Here is a 27,381-nt window from a genome sequence, read left to right on the forward strand (position 1 = left end):
CATTTGCGCAGATGCAAACCTTAAGAACAACAAAAGCAGCATAAGCTAAATAAATGATTTATTGTACAAAAGAAAAATGACAGTAAATAAACAACAAAAGGCAAAAATAATTGAACAGTTACTCATATGCACAACCATAGAACTACAAACGTGGGGTGATTTTTCTTTTTCTTTAACTACACAAAGAACAGAGGGATGAAGAGGGAAAGAGAGAAAAACATTAGAAGCGGTGAACCTGTCCAAAACATCATAAATGTCAACATTTGGGTTGGTATTTACATTTCTTACTCTCATATAATTATATGGAAAAAAAAACCCTCTTACATATACCAGTATACAAAGACTAAAATTCAAAATGTAACTTCTCAACAGCGTTAACCATAGTTAATATTTTGACCACGCGTTACCAGAACTGGTACCATCAGTCACTCTGTCAATAACTCAATCTGAACCTGAGAGCAAGGGGACCCTGTGGTTTTCATCTGTTTTTGGAAGGTTGGGGTGGGGGTGGGGATGTTCTTATGAGTAAAAGTTTCTGATAAACTGATAGCAAATTTTTAGGCTAACGTGAGGTAGACAGACTTTGAAATGCATTGTATTTAATATTAATAAATAAAAATGGACCAGCTTTTTCTTTTTTTTTTTAACCCAACCACTGCCCCTAAACCAACTTTTTTCCCTCCCTTTGAAATTTTCTAGCATATTCCTGCAATTATAAAAGTTACAGCACACAACATGTCATTCTCTACTTTGGCTAACAGTCCCTGGGTACTCCTCCCATTCTTACATGGGTGCTTTCACTTAAAACACACACAAAGGCAAAAGCAAACAAACAAAACCAAAAAATATAAAATCCCCCCCCAAACTTCTACGTAAGACACTCGACTCATTTTTTTTTTACGTCAAAAGAATGAAGTCTCTCTAATGCGGTGACAGGTTAAAGTTGATGGGCGGGCCTTTTCCAGTTAAAGCATTCTACAGTCATTGATCCAGACACTTATTACGCACAAGACTTATCAGCCAAAGCGGGCGTGGAGGCCTTTCAGGCCGCTGCTACAGTACATCCAGGTTCAAGATTTGATAGAGATCTGTGAGTGTATGGACAGGCCCCCGCTTCAGACAAAGTCAGGAAAGTGTGATGGCATCCAAAAGAAGTGATAACCTCGCTAGTTTATGGTTCATCACCAGAAGCTTGAATAGTTTCTTTTTTTTTTTTTTAACCTATACTGTACAAGCTCTCTTGTGCTTGGTAAAACACAACACTTACCTCCTCACGCCATGAACGTCCCATAGTGCAAAATTTATTGTTGGTAAGGTAGAGTGCCCCCAAAAAGGTTTTTGTACCCCTCTTTTTTTTTAATATATACATATATCATTTATATATAATGTCAGAAGGCTCTTCCTTTATCCAACAGCATAGTGCTTTCGTTTATAACAAAAGGATATCTTTGCTTTGATACCCAGGAGACAAAGACAAGCTTCAAGCATACTAATTCTACTCTGCGTTCAAGCACTAACAAATACTTTTTTTTCCCATTATGACAGCGATGATACAGTTGAGGTTGATGTGGATGGGGGCATTTCAAAATGCAGTCAAATATGTTTTCGAAGCTAAAATCAGTGGTTGAGTTAAATTATCTTTTTTTTGTTTGTTTTCTTTGCTGTAAATCATAAAAGCTAAAATGTCTTAGTACATTACTGCACTTTTGCATTTGTATTTTTATCCATTCTGAAACTAGCAAAAAAAAAAAAAAGAAGAAGCATGAACTGGTGTGTCAGGAGTAATGCATCTACCACAAACACTGCACAAAAAGAAATGTAAACTTAAAGTGATAAAACTGTAATCGTGGTTTGTGTTAATTTCAGCTCAATTATTCACTTAGGACATAGTGAGCATTGAGTCTTTTATTTCAGGGTATGCATTTTGTTGTTTTGTTATTTTTTTTATTTTTATTACATATTCAGTCCCGAGCCTCTTCAAGTTATAAAACAGTGCATTTAACTCTCTGTTTTAAACATTTACTGCAAAAGCTGAACGAGATTTTCCTTTGTTGGATAAATTAAAAACAAAACAAAAAAAACAAAAAAAACAAAAAAAAAGGCAAAGCCTGCCCTCTTCCTTCTCCCCAAAACAGTACTGAATAACTTGGTGCATCTGGATTTCAGTTTTTCTTTAGACTTCAGTGTGCAAGGTAAACTCTTTTTTGCCAAATGGTTAACAGCAATACTGAGTTTATGTATCTGTTTTTAAATGTGGAGCTGAACTAGTAAAGTTAGGTCCATAGATTTTTGGACTAAGATGGTTTTTAGATTTTTGCCCCTTTACACCACTGCAATGGATTTTAAATAAAACAAGCAAGATGTGATTGAAGTTCAGGATATTAATTAATTGTTTAGGAATTCATTCATTTTTATCATAGTTCTCATACCCATAGTTTCCATAGCTTTCAAAGGCTCAAAAGTAATTGGACAATTTACGGACTGCAGGTTTTAGATGTGTCCTTGATCCAACTCAGCTGATTTAAATGGCTAAATTACCTCCTCAACATGTCTTGAAGTTCTCCAGATGCCTGGTAATGAACTGACCATTAGATTCAGGTGTGTTGACCCAGGGTGAGCCCTAAAACCTGTAGGACATCAGCTCTTGAGGCCTGGAGTTCCCCATCACTGCAGTAGAGCATGCATCTCAGAGGGTAGCTTTTACTGTAGACTGCATTTTAGTATTCAACTATTCAAACAATAGTTCAATTCAAAAATTCAACTATTAAAACAATTCTTATATTTAAACTATAATAATTTATGCAGTTAATTTTAAACCACTGAAAATGGGGAACTATATATGAAAATAGCTCCTAAACAGTTAACGCCATACTTTTGTTAAACCCCTTAAATTAAGGCTGAACTTGAATCACATCCTAAGGGTTTGATTTGAAAGCCTCTCTCATTACAGAGGCCAAATTACATATTACATAACATGTTATGGACCATCTGTATAACCCTTTCTTAATATTTAATTACAAAAATCTAAAAACAAACAAACAAACAAAACAAATCAAAGTTGCCGTGGAGAGATTTTGGAGATACTTGAAAATGTCAAACTCAGGTAATACACATTAAAAGAGGGTGCAGTTTTATTTTCTTTGTTTGTTTGTTTGTTTCTTTTTTTTTTGGATATCTCTAATACTCTTAGGAAGATTTTGGATTTCCTCTAATGGTACGTCCAGAAGTTAAACCTATTCACATCGTGTTTGTTTTTGTTTCTGAGCTTTTGTTAAAGTGATGGATTGCAAAATAATTTTGATAATGCCCCTTTGAGAACATTTTTATCACACTGGAAGTAAACGCATTTGTGGAATGAAGTATTTGCGAACTCACCTCAAAACTGGAATTGCTCTTAAAAGTGTAAATACTCCTGTCTCCTGTCATTTCAATCCACTAACCTGGATATTTCACAAAGATGTCATTAAAAAAATATTTTAAAAACCCACAAAACTAACATATGTCCTATAGCGCCTCATTTACCACTTTCGAAAGCTGCTCCACAAGTACAGCCTCTTTAAATCATTCATAATGTATGGTATTTCCATCACTCAGTTCTGTTTTGATTCTTATTTCATTTATAACTTTTTTGTACAGTTAGAATCAGTTTAATTACTGGACAAATGGAAACCCAGTGGAATGCTTTTGTGGCTGAGCAGAAGTGAAATCTGGTGCCGAGGAGTGGGTTCTGGTGCCAGGGGAGAGCTCAGAAAGGGTTTCAGGTGGTTTAATGTGGGCTTTACACAAATGTGCTTCCTCCAGCAGCCTAAGAGCAGCCACATCGATCCACCACCATCCCTGGAATCTTGCCGTGAATGATCTGCTGCTTGTCATTGAAGTAGAGCATGTTAATGGGAGACATCTTGGTTGGGGTGCAGCAGGGCCCCGCGGAGCCTCGTGGGTTGGCGTGCTGCACCAGGTGGGTGTGCGGGTATTTCTGCATGAACATGTACTCGCACTGGCCAGAGCAGTAGTTCGCTTTGTAGCGTTTAGGGGCAATGATCCAATCCCAGCCGAACGCCTCAAAGTCCACAGTTAGAGGGTAGCGACAGCAGCGAGACTCAGTGGAGTGCTCATCGCAGTCCAGGCCGAGGTTTCTCCGAGAACGTTTGGTTGTCTCAAGAACCTTCACCTCCAGAAACGGCTGCTGGAATCAGGGGGAGGAGGGGCAGGACAAAAAGAAAGAGGTGGTTATAAGAGAACAACAGCAGAGACATGACAGCAAAGGAAAATACAATAAACTGACAATTGGCTAATGCAAACATTTAGATAACATCAGTTATTTTCAACATTTTGGTCTGAGAATTTAGTGTGTCTCGTATGTGTTTCTTTTAAACTCTTACATTTTGGTGGTATAATGAGTCAAGGAAATCAAATGTTCCAGTAACAGGGCATACTAACCACTAGACATGGGTAAAGCAGACTTGGATTTGTCAGATTTCAAGATGACAGATGGTTGATGATCTTTAAGGCCTTTCACATAGAATGCAAGAACCCTAGAAGCGATTCTTTTCTATGTCCTGTGCTGTGCAATGATGGTTTGTCACAGTGTTGAAAAAAGCAGAGCAGAATGTGCCAGCTGAGGTCAAGCTTCACCTTGTAATGTAGATTTGTGTAACCAATAGATATGCAGAATGACAAGGAGCGGGCCCATACTGACATTTCCGTGTGGTTTTCGCTGTTGCAAGTAAAAACCACATTGTCTTGTCAACCATGTTGAATATGTGATAATGTAGGGTAAAATGAATAGAGCACCAGTCAATCAGGACTAGAGAATCGTCCATGGAAACCACCAGTCATTGGTGTTGACAAAAGGTTCCCTGTGATTGCTTTGATAGCTAGCATATAGTTGCCATCATACTTTGAATGGAAGTGAAGGGCTTACAAAAACTGTCCAGCTACTGTACAAGTTCTTGTGAAATCGTAAAAAGTGTGACACTATCAGAAATAAAGAAGTTTTGCCTTCAAAGAAAAAGTTGCCTACATGATTGTGGCTTTAGCCATCAACTGCCAGCAACAATTCACAACTGGTTGGGGAATGCTCATTTTACCTGGCAACCACAATACCTGGTGGTTGCCAGGTACTGTAAAACCAACTCTTGCCCTGTGTGACTGGGGGTTAGTGCTATTAACTGTTTTAACTCATCTCAGTCAGTCTAGCTGGACAGCAACCAACTCTTTTAACCTATTACCATACAGCAATGATAACTGATATTTCGAGTATACTTCTAAATGAATCATATCTATTTTATTTTATTTTATTTTATTTTTTTTCATGTGAATGGAGAATGTTTTTGCATTATATATGCTTCTCTTAGGCAGTATTGTTAGAAGATATAGCATACATTTTTAATGCTATGCAGATGACACCCAGCTTTATCTATACATGAAGGCAGATGACATACACCAATTAGTTAAACTACAGACATGTCTTAAAGACATATAGACCTGGATGACCTCTAATTTCCTGCTTTTACATTCTGATAAAAATTATAAAAAAAATTCTCCCTTAGTTCCACATAATGCACGGAGCATTTCTTCTACACTCTGAATTTAATAATGTAATCATTAGTAATAATTTCAAACTCCGGCTCTCTGTGTGTGTCTTTTGTCCTGTCTTTCTACCCACACCCCCAAACAGTTGCACCAGATGGCTCCCCCTCCCTGAGCCCGGCTTTGCTGGAGGTTTCGTCCTGTTAAAACCAAGTTTTTCTTTCTCACTGTTATCAAGTGTTTGCTCATAGGCAGTTATCTGATTGTTGGGATTTTCTATGTATTATAGGAATTGCACCATTCATCAACTGGATTCTTACAATCAACCAAATCTTTCTTTCTTCAGCTCTGATTAGAACATTTTATCCATCCACACGTCATTTTTGTGCAGTGCATATTCAACCACACAAAGAAAACCACACTTTGGGAAGTCGTTACGCCTGTCTGCTATTTGTGATGAAACAGTTTACTTCTGTTCTAGTTTATTTCCTCTATTTATTTGTGGGAATAAAAAACATAATTAAAGAACAAAGCAGTGTTTTAATCAGCATCCTTGGACATCTGTTTCTGGAATAAGCCTGACTAACTGTTTCTCCCTTCTTCCAATCTTTGCACTAGGCTAAACTGCAGCAGCTTCATATTCTCAATACTGTAAATATTATAATCAAACTTTGGTAATAAAAAATAACTTCTTTTCTAAAATCCTGAACTATTTCTTTATTATCTTGAACTGAGAACAAATAAAGAGTCTGACATAGACAGGCAGGGTGCTGCAGGCAGAGAATCGGCCCACCCTTACTTGCTTAATCTTCTGTTTCACTCTAAAAGGATTCATAATCTAAAACATCTATATTACAAATAAGATTTAAAGCCACTGACTGAGATCAGAATATCATCAATGCATTTTTCAACCTAAGGTGTCGCCTCCTGCTGCCCTTTAGAGAGAGTGCAGCTTCAGATTTGTAAGCTATGGCCAAGATTTTATACATGTCTGTAAATGTTGAATGAATATTATTATCTTTACCTGCACAATATATATGTCCAAAACCTTTGCAAACATCTCACCTCATGCAAGGGAGGGGGCAGTCAGTGCATTTTAAATAAAGACACCAATAATCACACCAACTCAATCCACCACAAAATGGATTCAGTGAGTTAAGTACAAAAACCCACCAAAGTGACTTCAGAGTAGTTATTTGCAGAGGTGGCAAAAGTAAAGACATTTTGTACTTAAGTAGAAGCACAGACTATCAGTACTAAAATGAAAATGAGTAAGGAAGAGGTTAAAGTGTGATTCAGCATGTGGAGGAACCCTAAAATCAGTTCTAATGGCTCGCCATCGGGAAAGGGACTCATGACTCTCAATAATTTCTATTGAGAGCTCTATTGGATTTTCTTAATGTACAGGCTGTTTTCAGCTGATCTAGTCTGCTACTGCTCTGAGTGTTACTGCTTCTTGTGGATTTACACAACTGAATTGAACCAGATGTAAGCAGATGAGTTGTCCTGGCCTATTTTCATTCTCTACAATGACAGTCTTTATGTTTGTCTTTATGGGTCTTAACATCATCAGCTTAATTTCAAATTCATCTCTGCTACACTTGATGTAACCTAACGCTGACCATGAGCACCACAGCCACTGTGCACCAGTTACACACACTGTTCTTTACTTTGAACCCACCAGAGTACAGCAAACTAATCTGTTTATCCTGCAGTAAACTGCTGATTTTTTTTCATGCCACCTTTAAATGACACAGTTAGTCTCCCTCAGAGACCTGCATTGCAGCAGGTCTCACAATTTGAAAAAACATAATGACACAATACCTATTTTAAAAACACTAGGACTACCACTGAGCAGTCCTTACTTTTAAATATAACCTCTCTTTCTTCATCTCCGAGTGAAGTTAGCTCTCTTTTTTTCTCTCCCTGCGAAATACAGCAGCTGTAAAAAACTGGACACAAACAGTTTAACCCCTGATTATAACACGTGGTTTTACCTCTTTTGTCTCTTTTTATGCGACATCCTCTAGTGATTAATAGACTAACAGGACTGCTTTTCATGTGTTGCTGTTAAGGCTCAGATTGGTTTGATGTTCTAGGGCTCGCAGTGACATGAAATAATAATTTCCCTCAAATCTGTCAAAACCATAAGTAATGAGTCTGTTTTGCAAATGTAAGGAGTAGAAAGTACAGATACTTGTTTGAAAATGTAGGGAGTACAGATACAGATACCCCAAAATTCTACTTAAGCACAGTAACGAAGTATTTGCACTTTGTTATAGCAACATGATGAGCATTAGAAGAGTTACAAATGTAGCCTAAAAATCACAGAAGAAATAACAGATATATCATAAAATCCTTGATAAAGATGAGTGCTGTATACATACAGTGATGACTTACTGTCAATTGTCATACTGTCTTACTGAGGCACTTTAATGATTGTTACTAGTAATATCTGTGCTAAAATAAGAAATTGATATCTGAAATAAAAGTCTAGTAATTGTACAAATAGTATGTCCCTGTACGACAGTTGCAGATTCTGTAAGCTTTGTGCCATGTCAGGTGCTCAATTCATCTAACAAACCATATGGGCTCTTGACTCTATCATAAATGAAACATTTACAATGCTGTGACATACGGTTTATAACTCCATCATTAATATTCATGTGGTGATCTGGACATCTGTGTGCAAAGGATCTGATGGGAAAGTAGAAATCTCTGATACTAAATAATGTAAGAGCAAATATATTTTCTCTACAAAGACTTTGATCTACTTTAACGAAACAAAATGGATTTCATAGCACTTCGCTCACACGGCAAGCATTTCAGCCCCTAACTCTTTTTCTACTGAACTCTGAGTACAAAGAATACAAAGAAACCACACTTGTAAGTATAAAAAGAAAAGAAAAAGAATTAAATTGAATAGTCATTTCATAATTAACTAAAATGTATGAATTAATTTGTCAGCTTTGAATAGGAAACACAACTTTCCATTTGAGCACTGACTCCATGGGCTTTGAGAGAAACTGGTCTATTCAAACATCGATAGCTGACTCTGTACGCTTGGTTTGATTCATGACCCAAGAGGTCATCTGCAGGCTACCATAACCTTGACCTTTGGGCAGAGGCGAGCACATCAAATATTTTACTCCATCATGTTTGTTTTACAAAGCCTTCTTCTCCTCACAGTGATTCCAGCTGGGCTCGAGCACACTGAAAAGAGGAAATAAGCTGAAAGGCTGTTGGGGTGAGACCATGTCAGCCTGGCCTTTAGGGCTTTTGTTGTAGAAAAAAGACCCAGAGGATCAGGAAGAAGCAGAGTTTGACTTTCTTTCTTGTTGTGTTTTGTTTTATTTTTGTACACTTGCATGTCTTTTTGATCTTTTCCTTTTTCTTGGGTTACCAAGAATAATATAGCACACTGCTGTGTGCTCAGAAGGCAGCGATTTATTGGCCAAGACACCAGAGCTGACCCCTGATACGTGTTGTGAAGAGCTGACCCAAATAATCACTTGGTAAATATTTGGTGTTGCTTAACCAGGATAGATGGCCTACATAATCCAACAGGGATGTTGTAACTGTCAGTTGCAGTAACTCTGGGATTGCTAACTAGACTAATGGTTCATGAGTTTTCCTTTGAGGTTTAAGGTTGAAGCAGCTCCATCCATTACATCAGAGGTTTAGCATTGAAAAAAGTGAAGCATACTTGCAGTGTGGAAAAAAATCCCAAGTATTCAAAGGAACACTGGGTAAAAATTAGTCTTAATTACTTAAAGTTTTCACATTTTCCCCAAGGTGAACCATTGCAAATAAACATGTTTTCGTCCTAGCAGGATCATTTTTAAATGGAGTAGTCCTTTAACTGGTGTTGTTATCTTTAAGAAAGTGAAAAAAAAAAGATTTCTACCTAAAACTAAAGGAATAAAAATCAGATTTTCTGAAAAGTATTTTGCACAGAAAGAACTTTTTGTATCATTAGACGTCATTAGACTTTGTTGATATCCATAATATGGTGGCCGATCTGAAACAGCATTATACACTCCCCTTTTTGTGGACCTCCAATTTCGTCCGCTTAGACACCCCTGTGTTTTCTTCCTATCTCATTATTGTATATTTTAAAATATACTTGTCATTTTTTTGTCTCTGTGATACCACATGTTTTTATTTTATTTTATTTTATTTTACAGTCTGCTCAGGATGTTTATCCTGATGTTGTACTTGATGTTAATCTGATATTAGGAAACAATATTACAATATATGTAAAACTTGGAAGGGGATCATTAAAAAAAACACGGTATAGCTGTAGTGGCTCCTCACTAGCGACTGGTATATTTTGTGTATAAATTTTACTCTACATGCTTCAAAGAGTTTATTGTAGAAGTAAAAATATGTGGAGAGACAGAAATGATGCACAGGATTACTGCCTTCAAGCTTTTTCTTTCACTTTTTTGTTCGATTATTAACACCAACTTATCGACTAATAATATGATCTTCTAATTGCCTTCTTTGAATAAAATCTGAATTTGCATGTGCACAAAGTGATTTCCCTCCCCATCCCAGGGACAGGTCTGAGGGTCCTTACCAGTCCCTCCTCCCCAGGTCGCAGTGAGGTAACTGCCAGGTCATTGCCACTCTCGTCAAAGGCGTTGATGTCGATCCCCCAGTTAGTGTGGGGCTGTTTGAACCAGTTCTGCAGCACGTGCTTAAAGTCAATACTTTGCCAGTGGCCGACCCTGGAATTGAGCTCTATCTTCAGGGAGCGGATGCGTATGTGGCGGCTGCCCTGCTCTGTGACTGGCTTTAGTCGCAGGATCTGCAGGTAGACGGTGGAGGTCTGCTGCAGCGGTCGCAGATACACCCACAGCTGGGCCTTCAGCACCTTGGTGAACATCAGTTTGGGGCTGAACTTGAAGAAGCAGCAGCTGGGCTTTCCATTCACCTGCACCAGAGGCTCCGCTGTGAAACAGAGGAGAGTCAGATTTATTGAAGCACACGTGGACAGTCGTTTCACCAGCATTAAGAGTGTTTGCATTTTAATCTAAATGCAAAAAAGTACTCATATTTATTCTGGTTTTCCACCTCTAATCGCATGGTTTTTCGTTTTCATCATCATCTTTTCTAAAACAACAGACAAATAAATAAATAAAGTAGTAGCAATTTAATGGTCAGTGTTTTGGATGTACAAATGCAAAATCGCCATCATCATCAAAAGGACAAACCAGCACGCTCTGTTCATATGCTGCTAATAAACAAAAGGCATCCTTCCAACTGAGTCATGTGAGGTCTTTAGAAGATAACAAAGAATTAATTAATTAGGAGAATCTGCAGCATCACTCTGCAGCTTTCTTTCTCTACTGTTTCAGAACAGCTTTCATGAATACTCAGAGGAAAACAGAAGCTTCAGTAAAAGTGGGATTTTCTCCTCTCTAATATAAAAATAAACAGTGCATTGTGAAGGCATCAGAAAGCACATATGCACTACTTCATGCTTTGTAATGGATCATAAAGCCAACGACTGTGATAGGCCTGCATGGCACAAATAAACAGAAGCACTGAATTAGTTAAAAAGGGTTGCACTCTTGAAAGGATACTTCTTATTCTAGATGTAATAGTTTGTAGGTTCTTTGGGGAAAACTATAGTTACTATGTTAGATTGTAAACACCTGGAAAAGTGCCCATAATTTACAGAAACAGTGTGATCTAAACCGAGAGAGATACCTGGTGTTCATTTTACAGCATGACAATGTTAAAAAACAAAACAAACCCCCCCCTAACATTTATTTTAATAAAAGCAGCATGTCTGTAGTAAACTGACAGCCATCCTCAGCCTGTCTGCTTGAAGGCTGTCAGTTATCTATTCAGTTACATGTGTGATTACATTAAGGTTGGAAAACAGATACATTTGCATATAAAAACAAGAATCTGTAATGGTGGCCAGTGGACAGATGGTAACCTTAGATTCCCCTGGGTCACTCATAATGAAATGGCCCACCCCTGCATTTAACTAGCAAAACTAAAACATTTCAAGGTTTCTTTTTTTTCCGAGTGGGTCCCTTTCTTACTAATGTATTTGGGGTCTGGATTAAGGGTTATGTCACAGAACACAAGGCGTCCCCTTAAAGAGCCAGATTTATTCCTGTCATGATCTCGGGCGGGCTCTGGTGTTTTGGTGATTTGCACCACATGTCAGATCTGCACATGGTCATTTACATAGACCTCCATCTGATATAATGACACGTCCATCCATTGAATTCGTTCATTCATTTCCATGTAAAGCATTCATTTACTAAGGGAAATTTATTCTGTACTTATTTGGCATAATAATGTGCCGAGAGTACAATAGATTATTTAAACTGTCCATTATCTCCGAGCAAATCGGACAAATTAAAACTACAGATTCTGCACTTTTAGGAGTTGCGGTTGTCCATCTTTTTAAAAAAGAAAAAAAAACTGTATCAACTTGTCAATCATTGCTAAATCTGAGGTTGCTCGGGCAACCTGCTTCCTGGGTCAAAAGGTTATTTGGAACCTCAGCCTAGTTAAGAAATGGGATCAGGGGTCAAACCTGTCAGCCTCTTTACATCTCAGGGGTGCTGGGGAGGGGCAGCTCTAACAGCCAGATTGAGTTTGAAGGTCAAGGTCAACCCTTTGGCAATAGTAATATGTCTTTCTTCACGTCACGCCTTTTCACCAGAGAATCGTTGGAAACCTCAGGCGCACACATAACAACGCTGAATCACTTTGTTGTTGTTTTGATTAGGGTGGAGATTCTGCAGCCAATAGTGAATTGTTTATCAAACCAGGAGAGGACACTGCAATTTAATTATGGGCATGCATTGAGGGATAAGAATTCACTGAGGTACAAATGGACTGTCCATTAGAAGAGTCCAAGGCAAGCATTGAATAAGGGCCAAGTTAGGGACAGACGTGGTCCTTCAGCCTGTATTTCCAAGTCATTAGTGAGTGTAAATTATACAGTGTCTCACGCTGGACAAACAATGTTCCTTTTGGGGGGTTGCTGGGGTCACAGCAATTAACGTGGGTGGTGTTGTGTTTGCTCATCAGCACAAAACTGGTAATGAATTATTCTGCAAATTTGCTTGTGATTAATACTTTTTGTTGTTTTGAGTCACTGCAGATGAGGACGTGAATACACCAGCACTTCCTTTGCAAACACATTTCATCGCCTTTGTGAGAAAAATCCAACAAATGCTGAGGGGATGAAATGGTCAGTTTCTCAAGCAGAGTAATCCGAGAAGCAGGGCCTGCACGCCGTGATCCAGCGAGGTCCCCGGTTATTAAACACACATGCACAACATATGAGCTACGTCATGTTAAACAATGACTGCATTGATAGGTGAAATCAATTTGTGCCTTTATGGATCCTGTTAGTGCACAAGTCAGAGGAAAACCATGGAGGATGAATGCCTGCAGCTTAATTACATCCCACGCCTTGCCAGAGTGCTCCACGTGTGCAAAACGAGCAGGTCTAGCTTGTAAAGATCCAGAAAAAAAGCGGTGGGACATTTAATCCTTCCACCTGAAGTAACCGCTGTTGAAAAGCTTATAATTTTATGGAGAGACTGTTTTTATGGCTTAATTTCCTGCGCAATTTACACAGGTATAAGCTCTGTGTTTTAACACTGACTTCAATAATGAAGTCAAGATAAGAAGTCTGATTATGCGTCCAGCACCACCTACTGGAGCACAAACACCTCTCTCGTCAGCTAAACTGAAGATGAAAAGTAGAAACTAATTACTTTACAGTAAGAGCACTCATCTCATTTTATTCAAACTGAAATCCAAATTAAAGACGGAAAGAAAGAGACTGTGTTTTTGCAAAGGAAACCAGGTTTGTTTGATTTTCCTCCTCATGTTTCCTGCCTGCTTCATTATTATAGCGCTTTATTTCCCTGTGGTATAATTGCAGCATATGTAGCGCATGGATTTTACTGCCAACACGCAGCGGGCCTGCAGGTGAGCCTATCAAACATCTGGTGGACTCCCTGGGTACCTGTGTTCCATGGCTAGCCTCCTATACATGCATGTAAGAGGAGCCTTATAGAATATAAGGGTTTATTCAGCATGCCATCTGTCAGTTTTCATACAGTCCTCGCCCATTTAAATGCTTTTAATAAGTGAACACAGTGACGTTCCTGAGGGATGGATGAGAACTGAGCCGGGTAAGCTGTTGAAAACAGATGGAGAGGGAAAGTTAGGGTGTAGTTATACAATGAATAAGTAATATGAGACCGAGGAATGCACCTACAGTAGAAGGATAGATTTTATACATACATGTATTTATACATATATGTATATATGTCCGTATATATATATATATATATATATATATATATATATATATATATATATATATATATATATATATATTACAAAGGTTTCTACTGTTTTGTTGTGGCAACCTGTCCACTCAGTCACATACACAGTATGCCTCAATGTGAACTTATCTGTTATATATCTTAAATTTATTTTTTAAATCAGTCAAAAATGTTCCTTGTCAAATAAAGCAAAGAAACAACTTTTTTAATAGTGAATAACCACATAGTTTGACCAAAGTTCATAAACTGTTTATATCCTTTCCTAACTTGCATTGGAAATTGCAATGACGCCTAGCTGTGCAGCAGATTACACCAATCAGGTGGAAGTACGCGGCTCAGATGTGGTGGTGAGAGAAATGGTCACCTATTGTTAATGTCCACATGGATAATGCATAATAGTATGACCCTAGATAGGAGTTTCATTTGCATATATATCTATATTTTCTTTTCTTAATGGGAAATGCAAATGTGCCATTTTGTAGTGAGTGTGTGTTTGGGAGCCTTCGTGTTGAATAAATGTGACTCTAGGGTATCCCTGCGCACCTCGGCATATTAATCATCGTGACACGTTCACGACCCTTCTAATAAGACAGGGGCCACAGTGCACCCCCTCAAACATCCCATCCCACCCCAGCCCCGCTCCCTCTTTGTTTCTCGGCCAGTCCCAGGGGAAAGGAGAGGGTGGTGGGGGAGGCCGAGCTCGAGCTGAGGATGGAGGATGTGTGTGCGTACTTGTGTGTGTGTATGTGTGTAAAGTTAGACCCCCTCATTCAGAAGCCCTTCCCGGGGACAACGGCAGGCACAAGACTCCTATTAGGACTGAGCACAGTAGCCCCCCAGGAGCAACAAAAGACACCTCCTAATGCACCCTGTTCTAGCTCAGTGAACACACACACATGGAAACATGCAGCCACACATAAATGCACAACATACACCAGCTCCAAACCAACTGCCCTCAGCAAACACAGTAAAACTCATTGTTTTTTTGGAGTTTCACATGTTTGTAGCGAAGGGGCACGGCTGCTGGGCAGAAGGATGGGGAGAGCGAGTGCGCATTGAGAACAGCAATAAGGTGGACAGCTGGACAGCACGGAGCACGCCCGGTTCTCACTGCTTGTGTTTGTGTGCAGCCACACATACATGCAGGACATTAAAGCCACAGGACAATGTTCTGCTTTGTTAAATGCAAAACTTTTCTCATGCGTTACACAAGCAAGTAGAGGGTTTTAATTGACTCAAAGGCATTTTTTAAAAATTGCTATCAGACTTAAGTGAGAATGAACACTAAAATATCAGATGATTATTTAGTTTAATAGACACAGAGCCATAAAATAATAAAAAATAAATGAATTTGCAGGTATTAAATTCCCCCAACTGTCATGCACAGTACTCATTTCTATACAACAACACATTTAACTTCCAAGGAAAGTCAGAGCAAATTTTCCTAGTTGAGCTAAAATGACCCAAAGAGCAAAAAACAAAACCAAACAAAAAACTTTTATGTGAAACTTTAGCCAACCTTTTTAAAAAAAACAAAAAACTACCAATCAGAAGTACTCACACAGCGCTATTCTAGACCTTTAACTTCCTGTTTATTAATGTCTCACATTATTCACATAAAATGTTGAGAGTGTGCTTCAGCTCAAACTTTTCACTGCAGCTACCCCAAAAATATGTCAGTCAGGTGGATATTCATCAGGTTTACAGACATTATTATCTCAAAACAATCTGAAATTTCTTGTGTAAGATTACTGTTTAAGAGTTCTTCAGCAGGGATGTATCACTGAACTACACGATGGAACGGGGAAGGATAAAATCACCTGTGAACTACTTACAGATTTTATTTTATTTTATTTTATTTTTTAGGATTTATTGTCTAAATCTCCCTGCTACAAGTGATACCACATGCTACAGCCATAGTATAACTACAGCCTAGCGTATTCTGGTTGTTGCTTCTCAATGAAATTAAGTGTAGCAATATTTTTCATTTTTTAAAACATTGCATGAAACTTTTCCAAATTGCCCCATATATCTGGATAGCTAGAAATAACCGTGACACAGAAAGTTGCTGGAAAGAAAAACAAAACAAAACAGAGAATGACACTAATGCAGATCCATGAAACCAGAGCTGGAACCAGGTACAGCTCTAAGCTTGGTTTGGCTTATCTAGACCAGACTACTTCATGTAATAGGTGGTGCTTTCTCTCTCTGACAAAAACAGGCATAAAACGAGAACCATACATTAGTAGGTTGTGCATTTGGTGTTAAACTCTTCACAGTTAGAGGGACTGTGTGTGTGCAGGCTGAGTTATTAGGGTTTAGTCCCTGCAGTGGAGTGATCTGTCTACTTTAGTGCTCTATATATTTCTTGACTAGGACAGGAAGGTGCACAGGTGGTCTAACACTTAGTGTTTGAGGTGAAAATTTTAAAAAGCCACTAAAAATGATCTTTTCATCTGACTGAGATTTTATTTTGGCACGTATAATGCTGTCATGCAGACTGTTTGCCAAATCTGCTCAAATTTGATTGGTCAACACTCTTTGGACTACAAGCAGACTACAAACAGACACCAGAAATCTTCCACTGCAAAGCCTGCAAAATACAGATATTAGCTCAGATATTAGAGATTATTTTTCTGATAGTACAAAAATACATTATTCGTAGTTATTGTCAATGTTACTCTTTTCATTCCAATGCACCTGACATGCTGTGAGAAAACGATACGTAGCAGCGGTTTGTGATGCACTTACAGCTCAGTTTGATGGGAAATTAAACCACTGCATCAAAATGTATGTTTATATTTGAAAAACCGCCCTCAGAAAATCTGGATTCTGAAAATGTTCACCTGAGTCACAGCTGATATTTAAAAGCAAAGCAAAACTGAAAACATGAGCACAAATGAAGACACACGCTTTGCCCCACTTGGTTAATAACGGAAAATATAATTTTTGCTGTTTAGAAAACAAATGATGCACATCTTTCAGTTTTTGTGCAATCATTTAATCTACAATCATTACATATTATTATTTAAAGATTATAGTGAAAAGGCAGAAAACATTTTAAATTTTTATAATTTGAACTACTGTAGGAGAAAGAAATACCTATGAACAATAATAATATTAGAATTAATTTTTAAAATAATATTAATGACTGATTTCTCAGAAACTTTCATACTTTCCAAAGGTGTCCAGTGGGGTGAACTGGACTCTTACATGCCAGTTCAAGCCCTGAGATCTACAGTATATCACTATTCACCAGTACATCCACCATTCAGACCCAACAACACCAGTTTTAATCTCCATTTACAATAATCTTAATCATTCATCCAAAACAAATTATGAAACATTTTGTGTTGCTTCCAATTTTTTTTTTTTTGGTTGGTAATGTTAACAAAAGTAAAAATAAATAGCTATAAGTTACAATCTGTCAGCAGCTTCCCACCCTTCAACCAGCAACATGTAATTGTTGCTGGATTACATAACAAAGCCAGGGCTACTGCTGCAAGGAATCGAGGTGAGAATTCATCAAATTTTCAGCCACTGGCTCAGATTTATTATGTCACTTTAGATGCCTGCTGAAATAATGAAATCACGTTTCATAATTATGCAGACGACATCCTCATTTATCTTTCATCTTATGTGAATGCACAGACAAAGCCATTCAAACTTTTAGCAGATATTACACAAGCAAACTCTCACTGACCTCTTTTGAACTTCTACACTAAGTGTCTTGTGAATTTTTAAAAACTTCATGTTGAAACACTATGTGAAGTCTTTTAAAATTGAAATCAAATGTTTCATATAAATATGTTACACAATCAAACACGCACTGACCGATCAGCAGCTCCGGCAGCCTGAAATATGAATCTCCTTTGTTCTTAAAACTCATCCCTCCTTAGCTGCTACCCCTTACACATTCATGTCAACTGTTTAAACAAAATGCAAACACTTCTGCCTGCAAGTTCGAACTCACTAAGCTACTGAGAAAAATCCCTGAGGCCACCCAAATCTGTCAGAGCCTGAGCCAAGAGTTTTCTCTAAAAGGCAAAGTCAGTGTGGCCAGATTGTGCCAAACCTCCCTTGAGGAAGCTTTTTTCCCTCTTTTCCTCAGTTATAATCAACATAATATGGCCATAGTTCCCTTCATGAGCTTCTCTTTATCCAATTCTGCTGTACATTATATAAATCAAACTTGGCCCTCGTCCCTAAAGAAATTACTCAAACCATGCATTTTCACAACTTCCATAATGAATGTCCTCGGGTGATGTGGGTATGGTGAGGAGAAATACAACCACAGGTGATAAATACGGTACGAAGCTGCTCTCTTTTGCCGCAGAAAAGAGGCTGATTAAATTTTCATGCAGATAATAATGAGGTAATCCACTGTTAATTGTGCCTCTTTCCAACATACTGGCTCCCTCGTGGGATCCAACGTTGCGCCCACGCAGCATTTCGTTTGCTTAAATGCCTTAGATTTAATGGACTCTTCCATAAACTGATCCTCAGCACCTCCTCACACATCACCACACAGAGCCTGAACACATTCATCAACAATAATCCCCTCAATGAGCTCCGTTTTATCTTTTCACTCCCCTTTTCCTCCTCCTCCCTCGCGTCCCTATATAGGCCTTAATTACTGGTCCAAAGTAATTATTTCGTTTATTAGTGGAACGTAACATCTGTTTCAGGTCTTTTTAATTGTACCTATAAAACCCTTCCATTATTTCTGTCCCTTTAGGATAAGATTGGGCTGCTTGTTGCTCCCTGTGGACTTGCTCTCTTCTTCCCTCCGCCTCCCCACCAGAGCCATAGCATGAGCCACGGTGCACCTTTCTCCAGCTCCCTCTCTGAAACCCTTTAAAGAAGCAACAAGGAACTCAGCAGCGATACACACACCAGCTGAAAAAGCAGCAGGAGGAAATATGTATGTGCAGTAGTGTCTTCAAACATGGATTAATGCGGTCTTACATCCATTCTTCTTGTATTATTGATGAAGGTGGTATATTTCCAAATGCCAGGGGGGAAAAGCCAGCTGCAGGGACTGGTACACAGGAGCGTGGGAATAGAGGAAGGAGGGTGGAAGGAGTGAGATTCCTGAGGTCCTGGGGAAATTTTGTCCCCGTATTAATAGACTTTGGTCCCTTTGAAATTTTATTAGCCATAAAGTTGACGGTACGTTGTGCAATTTCTACAGTCGTACGGACGTGTCTTAAGTTTTTACTCCTTTTTAAACAAACCGCTCATGCCTCAGCGCCCAAACAATTCAAACACCAAAGTTTATCTTTCCCTGAACTGATGCCAGCAACTACACAAGGAGAACAGGTGTCATCGTCAAACTGAGACTATATCTATAAAAACCTCACATAGTCATCAACTTCCAGCAAACACTGACCAGTGAGTTGAAGACAGTCCGGCTGCTGGTGCTCTGTCCTTTTAGCGCTCTCCCTCTTAATTTTTATGGTTCCTGCACCTTCAGGAAATGACCCTTTTATAGGGTCAACACTATAAAAGACTTGTTTGTGTGTGTGTGTGTGTGTGTGTGTGTGTGTGTGTGTGTGTGTGTGTGTGTGTGTGTGTGTGGTGGGGGGATAAGTGTTCAAGTTACTACCGGTTCGTCTTTGCTGCCAAAGAAAGAGACCTGATGAGGTTAATAGTCTCCTCTTCCAATATATCACATAGCTGTGAACTCTGTGACCCTTTTTGTCAATAGGAGAACTTTTCTCTGGAGTGTGTGTGTGACTGTGTGAGTAGGTGTGTGTGGGCACCCTGTGTGTCTACACAAGCGTGCACATGTGGAAAATGGCACATGCATACCTCGACATGCGTGTGGATGTCTCTCTTTAATCGAGAGTTGTGTAAACCGATGCTCATGCTGGCTGAATGTGGTTCACCTGAATAGGATTACATAACAATGCCAGCATAAAATGGCATAATGTAGGCCTCTACTATTTACTGAACAAAACGTCGGGATAAAATAGTTTAAAAGTGAAAGTGCTATTTAAGGATGCATTCAATGTGGTGGTCTTGAGTTCTTCTAAACCTTAAGTGCTCGTCCCACTAATGGTTTAAGTGTTTTGCTGCAAACTGCCAGTCATTTCTCACATTTTGGACACACTAATATATCCATAAGCTGAAAAAAAGACTCTTTGCAGCAAAGAAAAGACATTCACTAAATCTAAAGAATGACCAGCAGTACAATAACTTTCTTGTGGCCTTTAAGTCTATTGCAGTAAATGAAGTGCAGTAACTGTCTGAGCAATTACTGTAATGCTTCTTCTGGTGTTTTCTACTGGCTGGCAGAAGTCATAAAGTGTGCCAAATTAGCATTAAGACATACAGAAGAAGAAAAGGGGAGAAAAAAAAGAAAGAGGAGGTTGCCGGTGGCAGAGGAAGGTCTGGACTGAAGGTTTTTTGGACAGGTGACAAATGAGAGACTAGTGGGGTCAAATCCTCACCCCACCTCGGGCAAAACAAACCAAGCCCCAAAATACACACAATTAGACACATAAATCAACAAATAGGAACACAAATAGAGCAGCTCACACGTAGATACACATGCATGCATTTGTTAATAAAGATTCTCTGACACGCTGATCAAAGCCGAGTCACTTTTTCTGTGAGGGAAACAAGCGGAGCGGTTTACCTAAACAGCACGCTGTACAGAGGGGAGATGTTTCAGTACATAAAGTGCCGCACTATGATATAAATAGATGTACTTTTCCATGAAATTTCATAGTAATTACAGACCAGGAAGCATGGACCCTCTCAACCCCCACTGCGGCACCCACGTACCTTGAGTGAATACTAAGAAGCAACTCTGGCACAAGTCCAGTTCAGTATGTACTGTGTGAACCCCCGTGGCCCAATCAAAGGCAGTGTGCACGACTGTGAAAGGGTGATTGGGTTCGAGGTGCACAGGGAATAGTGTTTGAAGTCTTCCTTCTATCAGAGAGACAGAAAAGGGCACTTTTAATCCTGTGGGATCACTAAGGCGCCACAGGCAAAGGAGATGCGCTCATTCTCTCAATTCTTCCATGAGTACCGGGGGGGAAAAAAGAGGAAGGAGAGAGGGGGCTAACGGGGAAGAAGGTGGAGGCGGGTGTGAGGGGGAATACAGAGAGAGAGAGAGAGACTGAGCTGATGATAAAAAAACAGCGTAGAGGCAAACAGATGAGAGGGGAAGTGCTGCTCCCTAACATGACAGATTCAGCAGTAATGTCAATCAGCCACTGTGGGGCTGTCAGAAATGCGCAATAAGCTCACACAATGCCTTTTTCTGGCTTGATGAGATATCAAATCCCTTTGCACTGTGTGTGTGTGTGTGTGTGTGTGTGTGTGTGTGTGTGTGTGTGTGTGTGTGTGTGTGTGTGTGTGTGTGTGTGTGCATTAGAAACAGAATATGTATGCGTGTGAGGTAGTGCAGAGGATGGAAACCGGGGGTAAAAATATAATTTGAAGTCACTGTGTTTCCCAGAACGTACATTGAGTGTGTCAGCAATGCAGTCGAATGTGAGATTTCTTAATCAGCCAATCAGAGAGGTAACAATAACAAACCAAATACACTCTACATGTGTTTGTGAGCAGGTAACAAAAGGGGAAACAGGGACCGCACTCACGTATTTATGAACTGCTGCTTATATTAAGCAGTTTGAAATCAAATCAAATCTTTCACCTGCGGTAAGACATCATCTGTGCACTGATATCCTTTTTATGAGTTACAACAATCAACGCAAACAGAAAACTTGAAGGATGTCTGAGGTTCAAAATAATGTTAATAATGTGAGAACTAAACAGCACATATGGCCTCCTCTAACTTGCATTGAAATAGAGCAATTTAGAGGACATTTCAATAGCTGACATTTGAGTTAATGTTTTTTTGTTTTTATAATGACAAAGACAGGTGGTGCTTTCCATTACAGGTGAGTGGCAGTAAACACACACACACACACACACACACACACACACACACACACACACACACACACACACACACACACACACACACACACACATATATATAGGTCTTTGTTCAACCAGGGAGTGAAAAAAAAGGATTATTTGCAGAGTGTTTCATCCGCCTTGTGCAGAATATATTACGTGTGTAAATGTTGTTGAACCCGGCGCTTCACCAGGAAAAGGTCACACACTCCCCTCGACCCTAAGTGATTCTCTGTCTTTGTGTACTCTTGGTGAAAAAAAAAAGAAAACGAGCTGCGCCTATAAACTTCGCATTTAAAAGGCAAGTGCGGCCGAGGGGGGCCGCTGCATGAGGCGAACAATAGCAGCTTTTTGGACACACTTTTTCTCACTGCGATGAACAGCAGGGGAACCGGTAGAGCCTCCTATAAAAGAGCGATAGAGCACAGCTGCCAGGGTTCAAAAGTAATTTTATAAAATGTCTCAGAGGGGGCCTGCCTGTGGTTTATCTGTGGATTTATGGGAAACAATGGGAGGGCAAGCAAATTGTTAGAGGACAATAATCAGAGGGCCTCGAGATGTGATAACTCCAGAATTTAAGGTCTTTATGCAAAGGAAGACATTAAAGGATAAAGTGATGCAACTGCCAGCCAAATGCTGCATTATCATTAATAATGCACTTGACATTCAAACGGCTCTGCCATGCCTCGTGTTCTTAAAACGTTATGGGAGAAATGGAGAGTTTAAACGTGACAGCTAGGAGTCCAGCAGCTAAATATTAAACACTCTGCTTCATCATCATCATCGTCAAGAAGACAAAAGTCAATCAAGCCATATTGGCGCTGTCCGTTCAGAGTGATGAGGTTCTTTGTGCTACCAGTTATTGATTTATCAGTTTCACACATTATCCCCTCTTTTTGACAGCTGTCTAATTTTGCCAGTTAGTTTCCTTTAATCTCAATCACTAAGAGTAGGTTAGGTCACCGACTGTCCCCGCAGCAGGCCTGAGCCACTTGAACCTATACTGCTCCGCAATTACGCGCATGACGCATTTGGAGACAATATCATTGTTAGGTTGTAAACTATTACTCACGCTCAGAGGCCATAGTAATCACGGACTCCGTGGTGGCGTGGTACTCATCCTCCTCCATAAACTCATCCTGGGACGAAGCATCTCCCTGGAAGTCGTGATGGTCCAGAAGCTGCTGGAGCGGGGGCGCCTTGGGCAGCAGCTGATTGACCACCTCCCGGCTGATGTTGGGCGCCTGCTTCAGACGCAGTTTGCTCAGGATCTGGGACTTGATGGTCTCCAGTCTCAGCACTTTGCTCTGCTCCCTCCAAACACAAGCGGAACACTCGTGAGAACCGGCGTCCTCGTCCAGCAGAGATAGCCCGGCATCCGTGGGCGTCTCGCTGGCAGGAGGCAGCAGCAGATTGGGCTCATCGCTCCCCGACTGTCCCAAGGAGATGAGCACCATCAAGCACAGTAAGAAGTTGTACCTCGGCATGACGATGCGTGGACAACAGAAAACGCAACTTTTCCTCCCCTTCCTTAGCTTGTTTTTTACGCACTTTATTCCGTTAGATCCCGTCTCTCGAATCTGCGCCGCTCCTCGTCTTAGCCTACAAACGGCAAAGAATAAGTGACATGCATCTAATCCAATACGATCACCCCGAAGTTTCTCTTTTTGTAATATTCTTTCTTTTTCTTTTTTTTTCTTTTAACAAAAAAAGTGCGCGCAGAGGGTGTCGGTACAAGCTCCTTTGATTGAAAGTTAAATGCCTGGTGAATGCATAGCCTGCTCACGTGCAGTATAAGCTAATTGTTGTTTTCTGTACAATTTTAGTCCACGGAGGTGTGAGTATGTGCAGAGGTGTCACTGAAAAATGTGCAAGTACGGTCAAAAAGGCGCTCTTTATATATCTCAGCTGCCCGATGTCGTAATCCGCCTCCATTGGCTAAGATTGCAACAAAAGGCTTTTAGGTCTGTCACCAAGTCAAGAGGGACAGAGGAAGGGAGGGTGTGCGCACCGTTAAGAGAGTATAAATGTTTTTACAGTGCACAAACAATGTCTCCCATTAGAGATAACCTATAGCCCAATTAGGTTATTAGGATGATGGCAAACTGCTCACTACGCATGTTTTTTTTTTTGTGGTTTTTTTTAAAAATAGGTTAAATGTTCAATGGTGCCAATTTAAAAAGAAAAATCAAAAAGAAAAAAGCTAAATGGATTTCTCGCAAATTTACCACAGCCAATCTTGAAGCGTGCACATAGCATTTATGGTGTAATTAAACTGGTAACTCGAAGATAAGAATTTATCATGTAACTAGACCAGATGGTATTATGCAGATTATTTAGATATATTCTTGTAAGGCTCTTCAAAATGAAAGTGAAAGTTTTCATTGAAACCAATAAGAAAGGACACACTCACGTTTTCCTTGAAAAATAATAGCTCCACATGTACAAGGGTGCATTCATAAAGGCTGATCATGATTTTGATAGATTATGTTTAATAACCCTACACCTCGGAGACTTTTGAGCCATTAAGCAGCAGCACGTCTGTAAGCTCTCAATTATAACGTAGATGGACTCATTAGTATACACAGACCCGTGTGAATGCCATTTGTACCAATCAGTATATGAACTAATGAGCAAGTGACGCATGCAATTATAGTGAGCTGTGGAATTTCAATCTTTCCTGAAACATCATCCAACGATATATAAACATGTGAGAATGTTATCTAAATGGTGCCCAAGAACCACGCTCATATACATATTTTCATATGTATATCATTGGAGGGGGGGGTAAGTTAAATCTTTATTCTTCCAAAATAGGCTAAAAGTTTTGCAGCACCACCTCTTTGAGCGATGAGCAGCCTGTGCGACCACACCGACATCTGCTGGAGAAAAACATAGTTGCGACTGCAGGTCTCGTCTCAAAGCTGCGAGCCTCTCTGTTCATTGGAGGCTGTGTTTTGTAAAATTCACCTTCAGGAGCTGCACTCTAAAGCAGGAACTCTATTGGTTAGGTACATTTCATCCATTACTAAAGAACTGAGGATTCTCCATTGCACCTCCAATACAACGAATGAAATTCATTGCAATGAATGCATTACTTGGTCATCTCACAAATTTTTACAGTACCAAAGTATCAAAGCGTCCTTTTACAACAGGCTTGGAGACATCAGACATGAAAGCATTGGTGATATGTCTGGTGGTATGTGCTCAACTCTTTTAGTTATTCTCTTCCTTTTAGAAAAATAATTTTTGCTCCGTTAAGATAAATCATTAGCAAACTGGATCAAAAGACAAAAACAAATGAGTCCTGAAGTGATGAGACACTCATGTTCATTCTACTGCAGTTGCCACTCATCCGTCCTCTGCACGTTTGCATGTTTTTCTGTTCACGTATGCAGATAAAGTGTGAATCATTTGCATGATCAGATTTGCTGATCTAACATCTACTCCGAGCCTTAACATACTAAACCCACATACAAACACTGAAGCTCAGAAAGGCTTTGTAAAACTTCATGTAAAATGATCAATGAGGTTTCTACATGATATATACACAGTGAAATAGATCCGGTTTCAGTAAACTTCATGGTCTTTGCATTGATGGGTGTAAAAAAAAAAGGGCCAGCCTTTTTTTGAATAACAGTTATATCTCACGCACACCAGAATAAACAGTCATTAATGAGGCAGTCATTGATTCAACAAAGTGTCACAGCACTGAGTCTACAGTAAGCAGTCCTCACTGTTGCTACGCAGTGACAAACTACAGTTCAGAGGAAAGCTCAAGGAAAAATTTAAACCTGGTTTGGAGTTTTTGCTCCAAACTGAGGGTCTGGTCCGCTGCACGAGAGCAATGTGCAGATTTTGTATTCAGTCAATCACCTTAAAGGTGAAGGAAGTTGTATGAACATTTCTATTTAACCAGTGCGTAGGCTGATATATTACTACATTTGCCTACAATTATAGAAACCCTGTATCAAGATATGAGACTATGTCATGATCATCTGTGTGCAATAAACACACATCTCTGGGATGAATAACAGTGTGTGATCATGTATAAGTTGTATAGTTTTAATGTTTTATTTGGGAACAGAATGGTGTGTATGTGTAAGTTTGGTGATGGAGTTTTTATTATGAATGAATGATGAATTTTTATGAATTATGTCTATTTTTATGCTTAAGGACAACAGATGGAAATTAGCCTTTGGCTATAATCTGGTATGTTTACATTCATGTAATTTTTTTTTTACATTTATGTTCATTAACATGCACTGTCCTAAATAAATAAATACAGCTTTTGAGTCATACACTGTGTAAATATCATTTTATATTTAGGGGGTTTGAACTGTTTCCTCATTTCCTGTTGCAGTTGTTCACTTTTTCTCCACTTCCTCTTTCACCCTTTGTTTAAATGATAAGTAACACATGTTAAACAACAACAACAACAATAAGACAAAACAAAAAAACTTTGCTTTGTCATGTATTGACTGCCATCTTAAGTTCTTCAGCTGTCAAATAGTTTGGTTTGTAAAGTTGTACAAACACTTCAGTTTCAGCATCCAGGTCTTGTGGAGGTTAACTTTGTCAGAAACCTGTGTTTTCACACCATGACAAGGCAAAAATCACTATATGCAAGTAGAGTGAAAAGACAAAGAAAAAGTTAAATTGACAGCTTAATCAATAAAAGTTGCTGTCAAGGTTGAGTAGTGCGGGAGTTGGCTTATCTCTGTAAAGAAGCATTGCTGTCTGTGTTCTCAGATTGGTTCCAGTTTATTGGAATAAAAGTATGTGGTTTTCAGAGTCTGTAAGTGGTAGAAATCCTTACTATTCTGAGCCAAATGACTTATGATTGACCAAGTTCATCATTTTCAATTCGTAATTAAATAAGAAAATAATAAGAATAAGAAAGCGTCTTCTCTCATAAATGAACATGGCAACACAGTTTATGTTTGCAAAGTTGCATCTGAACAAACCTCAAGACTTCTGAAACAATGTCCTTTGGATAGACAAGACCAAAGTGTAGGTTTTTGACCATAATTCACAGCATCACATTTGCAGAAAGCCAAACACAGCATATTTGCACAAACACCTCATACCAGCTGTCAAGCATTGTGGTGGAAGGGTAATGAGTTTGGCTTGTTTTGCAGCTAAAAGATATTTGCAGTCATTAACTATTCTTTATACCAAAGTATACTCAATTGTGAGGCCACATGTCTAACAGCTAAAAAGCTTGGCCCAATGTGGGTAATGCAACTGGACAATAATCCCAAGCACAGAAGCAGTAAATGGCTTTGGTGAGATCTTAAGAGACATTAAGATAAATGAAATGAACTGAAGCAACGCTGTAAAGAAGAATGGGTCATAAAGTCGTCCACAATGATGTGAGACTGATAAAATCATACAAAAAAATATTACTTCAAGTCACTGCTTCCAAAAGTTGCTCTATAAGCTACTGAATAAAAGGGATTTCTTATTTTCTCACAGGAAAAGTCCTGTTAAACCTCACTTTTCATTGTTCTGGTCACGTTTGTAAAAGTACCTATAACTTTACTAAAAAAACGGCAGGCTTTTTTCACTG

The 27,381-nt window shown here is 39.2% G+C and overlaps 1 protein-coding gene across 2 annotated transcripts; it reads right to left on the bottom strand.

Annotated features, from left to right (window-relative positions):
* Positions 1-47: 47 nt before the first annotated feature.
* LOC147330500 (growth/differentiation factor 11-like) lies at positions 48-23,666 on the bottom strand. 2 transcript variants are annotated; one of them, XM_086292088.1, is made up of 3 exons: positions 22,882-23,666; positions 10,115-10,488; positions 48-4,183 (listed from the first exon to the last, which is right to left on the bottom strand). In XM_086292088.1, the coding sequence occupies exons 1-3, from the start codon at positions 23,294-23,296 to the stop codon at positions 3,806-3,808; spliced, it is 1,167 nt and encodes a 388-aa protein (XP_086148214.1). In that variant the 5' UTR covers positions 23,297-23,666; the 3' UTR covers positions 48-3,805. The 2 variants fall into 2 exon arrangements, with proteins under 2 accessions (XP_086148214.1, XP_086148213.1); XM_086292087.1 differs by having other exon boundaries at positions 48-4,186.
* Between the last annotated feature and the right edge of the window lie 3,715 nt (positions 23,667-27,381).

Source organism: Aulonocara sp. 'chitande type north' Nkhata Bay, linkage group LG5 (genome assembly GCF_057382095.1).
Source record: "Aulonocara sp. 'chitande type north' Nkhata Bay isolate Kocher_YH1m ecotype deep benthic linkage group LG5, A_spYH_male_GT1.1, whole genome shotgun sequence".
NCBI classification, from domain to species: domain Eukaryota; kingdom Metazoa; phylum Chordata; class Actinopteri; order Cichliformes; family Cichlidae; genus Aulonocara; species Aulonocara sp. 'chitande type north' Nkhata Bay.

Excerpts from the sequence above, each read along its gene's own strand:
- LOC147330500 (XM_086292087.1), bottom strand. The coding sequence starts at position 23,296 with ATGCCGAGGTACAACTTCTTACTGTGCTTGATGGTGCTCATCTCCTTG. Across the intron at positions 10,489-22,881 it reads GATTACTATGGCCTCTGAGC|CGGAGCCTCTGGTGCAGGTG; the intron begins GTGAGTAATAGT and ends TCTGTTTCACAG. Across the intron at positions 4,187-10,114 it reads GACCTGGGGAGGAGGGACTG|CAGCCGTTTCTGGAGGTGAA; the intron begins GTAAGGACCCTC and ends CCCTGATTCCAG.